This window comes from Marmota marmota, unplaced genomic scaffold, assembly GCF_001458135.2.
Source record: "Marmota marmota marmota unplaced genomic scaffold, marMar, whole genome shotgun sequence".
Taxonomy (NCBI): Eukaryota; Metazoa; Chordata; class Mammalia; order Rodentia; family Sciuridae; genus Marmota; species Marmota marmota.
The window spans coordinates 20,294,113-20,297,825 of NW_025999960.1; the positions used below are offsets into that span (position 1 = coordinate 20,294,113).

Consider the following 3,713-nt stretch of genomic DNA (forward strand, 5'->3'; position numbering starts at 1 on the left):
TGCAAATCACAGAAGTTTATGTGTGAGTTTAACATTTTACCAAAGCAAATTTTCTCCCACAATGCCAGTAAACCCAGAGGAAAAAATAATATTAAATCCCCCTTTCTCCCACTGTCATAAAGATAAAATGAGAAAGAGTGAAAATTGTATTTCTATTTATGAAATGGCTGCAAAGTTTACTGATGTCTAAGATATGCAGACATAACACTGCTCTTTTATAGAAGAATGAATGATGGATGAATACTACCCCTTCGTTAGTAATAAATCATTAGTGAGGTGGTCAGCTTAAAAAGTCCCTGAATGACTCAAACTTGATCTCATATTAAAATCAAACCAGGATAAATCAGTGGGCCCCTCAATGAGGAAACACCAAGAAAGGAGAATTAGGGTAAAGCTTTCTTGTTCCCTAGGATTTTTCTCAAAGCTTGTTTGACATCTTTGTTTCTTAGAGAGTAGATCAGAGGGTTTAACATGGGTGTCACCAGTATGTAAAATACTGAGGCCACTTTGCGGAGTTCAGGATTGCTGGGAGGTATGAGATACACAAATGAGACAGTCCCATAAAGCACACTCACTACCCCAAGGTGGGAGCTGCAGGTGGAGAAGGCTTTCTTTCTCCCTTCAGTGGAGGGAATCTTCAAGACTGTGGACACAATGTACATGTAAGATACTACAATGACAACTATTGTGGGCAAAATAATGAAGATAGCCAAACTCAGAGATACCATCTTATTGACAAAGAGATTAGAGCAGGAGATCTTCTCAATTTGGTAAGAATCACAGTAGAAGTGATCAATGACTCGGTATGCACAAAAAGACACTGAGAATGTCACACTGACTTGAATGGTGGAACTGACCCAGCCACAGAAATAGGAACCATCCATCAGCTGGCTGCAGAGGCGTCTTGACATGTAGACACTATAAAGAAGAGGACTGCAGATGGCACTGAAGCGGTCATAGGCCATGGCTGCCAGGACAAATCCCTCTGTTACAATGAAGAGTGTAAAAAGGAAAAGCTGGGCAGCACATCCTCCAAAGGATATGTTTTTTTTCTCAGACAGGAAGATGACCATGGCTTTAGGAGCAATAACAATGGAGTAGGAGAGGTCAATGAAAGACAGATTTCCTAGAAAGAAATACATTGGTGTGTTCAGCTGGGAGTCAGTCACAATGACTGCCATCATACTAATGTTCCCCAAAAGGACCATGACATAGATCAGTAGGAACAGGAGGAAGAGGAGAATGTAGAACTCTGGAGGCACCCTGAAGCCTGCAAGAATGAAGTCAGTTACATCCGAGTGGTTGTTTCCTCCCTTGTCACTCATGGCAAGAACCTACTAGGAGGTATGAGACAAGGTTAAGAATTAAATTTTATACCTTTGCTCTAGTATCATAAAATATCCTTTTTTTCTTGGAGAAGACGTTGAGATTTGTATTTTCATCTCTTTTAAGCCACCCACTTCTTATAGGTTTGAATTGTTATATCCTTTTATAGGAATTGAATCTGAGGTATATTGAAATTGCTGATCATCACACAACCTGTGAGTTACCAAACTCATGGCTTTCTAATATATGTCTTGGCATCCAGTGCTCTTCCCAGTATATCACATATGCCTTTCACTATTAAAGAGCTATTTCTTTCTACCTATTGAGGTCACCACTTTATTTATGTGGTAAGCTTAACATATCTGACAGTTTTGAGAGATGTACAATTTTTTTTGCACATTTATCTGGTAACTTACACTTTATTTTATCCTCAATAATGCTTCTTTTGTAATAATAATTTTTGTCATGTTTTGTTAAATGAATCTTGTAATAAACAAAAATTATTATTGCAAAAGAAGTATCAAAATTAAAGAGTGATTTAAAACTCCATGAATAGACATGAGATATTATTAGAGGTCAGTATAGTATTCATAATTTCTGAGAATTTTAAATAACTTTAGTTATATATCATGAACTAGAAAACCTTAAAAATAACATGCCTTTTAATTTCTTGACATGAACAATGTCCAGATGTGCTTTCAGAGAAAGAGCCTATGATTTTTACAAACCTACAAACCTCTGTACAAGAAACTAGATTGACCATCTGTGCAACCAAAAAAAAAAAGGAGACTTTAAAACAATGTATGTACAAAATTTTTTGGTTAGGAAGAAGAAATATCAGTTGTGAAAGCTGATTTTATGATCTCTAACATTAAAGGTTTTTAAAGGTATTTAAATGGTCATAATAATTGCTTTGAGTCTATCACAATTAAATACTCTGATTTGTTTGTCTTAAAGCTTTTCTTCTGTTTTGAACAATGAAGTGACATGGTCATTTATTTATTGTATTCAGATTTTAAAATCTTCCTTTAATAGTCCCTTCCTCAGCAGAATGGAGAGATTATGTCACTTATCAAAAGCAGCAGGCACTGTCTTTTGTCCTTGGATCCTATCCTCCCTCACACTGGTGACCACTCTGTCTCCTCTGTCTACTCCCCAAACCCTCAACTCCTGTTGCTATCATCACCTTCTCATCGCTTGATCTTTCTCCTCTGTCTTCTCAATACCAGCTTTTCTTTTAAAAAGTTAAAAACAGAATTCACAAGAAGACACTCAGCGGGTAACAGCTCAGTTATGATTCTTAGAACTGCTGTCTACCCCATGGCTATCATTTCTCTCTAAAATCTGCTCAATCTTAAATTAATTTTTGAAAAAGGCACTGGAGTGTGAGAAAAATTCCACTCCAATACTGTGGTAAAACAGTGACAATAGAACAGGAAAAAAAGATTATAAATTTTTAGAGAAAATAAGAAGGCCTGTCAAAGGCACCAGATTCACACCACACAAATGAATATTTGACAATATTTAGCTGTAAACTTTCATTTTATTTCTAATTCCTATTTTTGTTCCTCAGGTGATAGTATGTTATCTGTCACTACATCAGCCAGTATCTAGTGGACAGGAAATTACTATTTTGAGATCATTACTTTTTCAAGAATAATGTGTATTCACCCAATCATTTATTAAATCAGTAAACACTTGTGGGCCACCTACTGTATACCAGCCAGGATGAGAGAATGTGGCAGTCTTTGCAACAAGTTTCTTCTCACAGTACAGAGGCAAGGCTAGGTTAGTAGCTCAGAAGTAGAGCATACACCCAGCCTACTCAAGGCCAGGGGTTCAATCTCCAGAACTGCAAAATGATTTTTAAGAATGTACAAATGCATTGCTTTTTCTTTTTTGTCTACATTCACTTAAAAATAACCAAGATATAATCATCTGCCTTTCAATAAAAAAGGTATTACTTTCTAAGGTGAGTACTGATTTTTTTTCTACATAATTGATAAGAAGAAAGTTTTACTCATTATAAATTTTATTCTTTGAAGCATACACAAGCCTCTACCCCTGCTTCTTGGCTGCCACGTGAACAGCTTTGCTCTATCCCATGCTCCTCTCCATAGTGCCAGTCTACAAAATAAGTTATTGGTTATCTACTTTAAAAAAAGCACACAAACTCATGGATGACTAGTTATTTGAGTGAAATAAATAAGTTTATGTTACTTCTTACCTGAATATTTCTTCTTTCCTTACTGCTTCTGAATAGTGATTTTGTAATAGTGGATGCAAGGACACAAAAGTTACTGCCTTTAATTCTAGAAAGGTAAAAAAAAATGTACAACTAGATAAATGTACTTAAAGCCAACTTCAGAATTAAGAATTATACACAA

General features: G+C 35.8%; 1 protein-coding gene across 1 annotated transcript; it reads right to left on the reverse strand.

Annotated features, from left to right (window-relative positions):
* Positions 1–383: 383 nt before the first annotated feature.
* Positions 384–1,325, reverse strand: LOC107148761 (olfactory receptor 9K2-like). The gene has a single exon (XM_015493486.1). The coding sequence runs from the start codon at positions 1,323–1,325 to the stop codon at positions 384–386; it is 942 nt and encodes a 313-aa protein (XP_015348972.1).
* Positions 1,326–3,713: the final 2,388 nt, after the last annotated feature.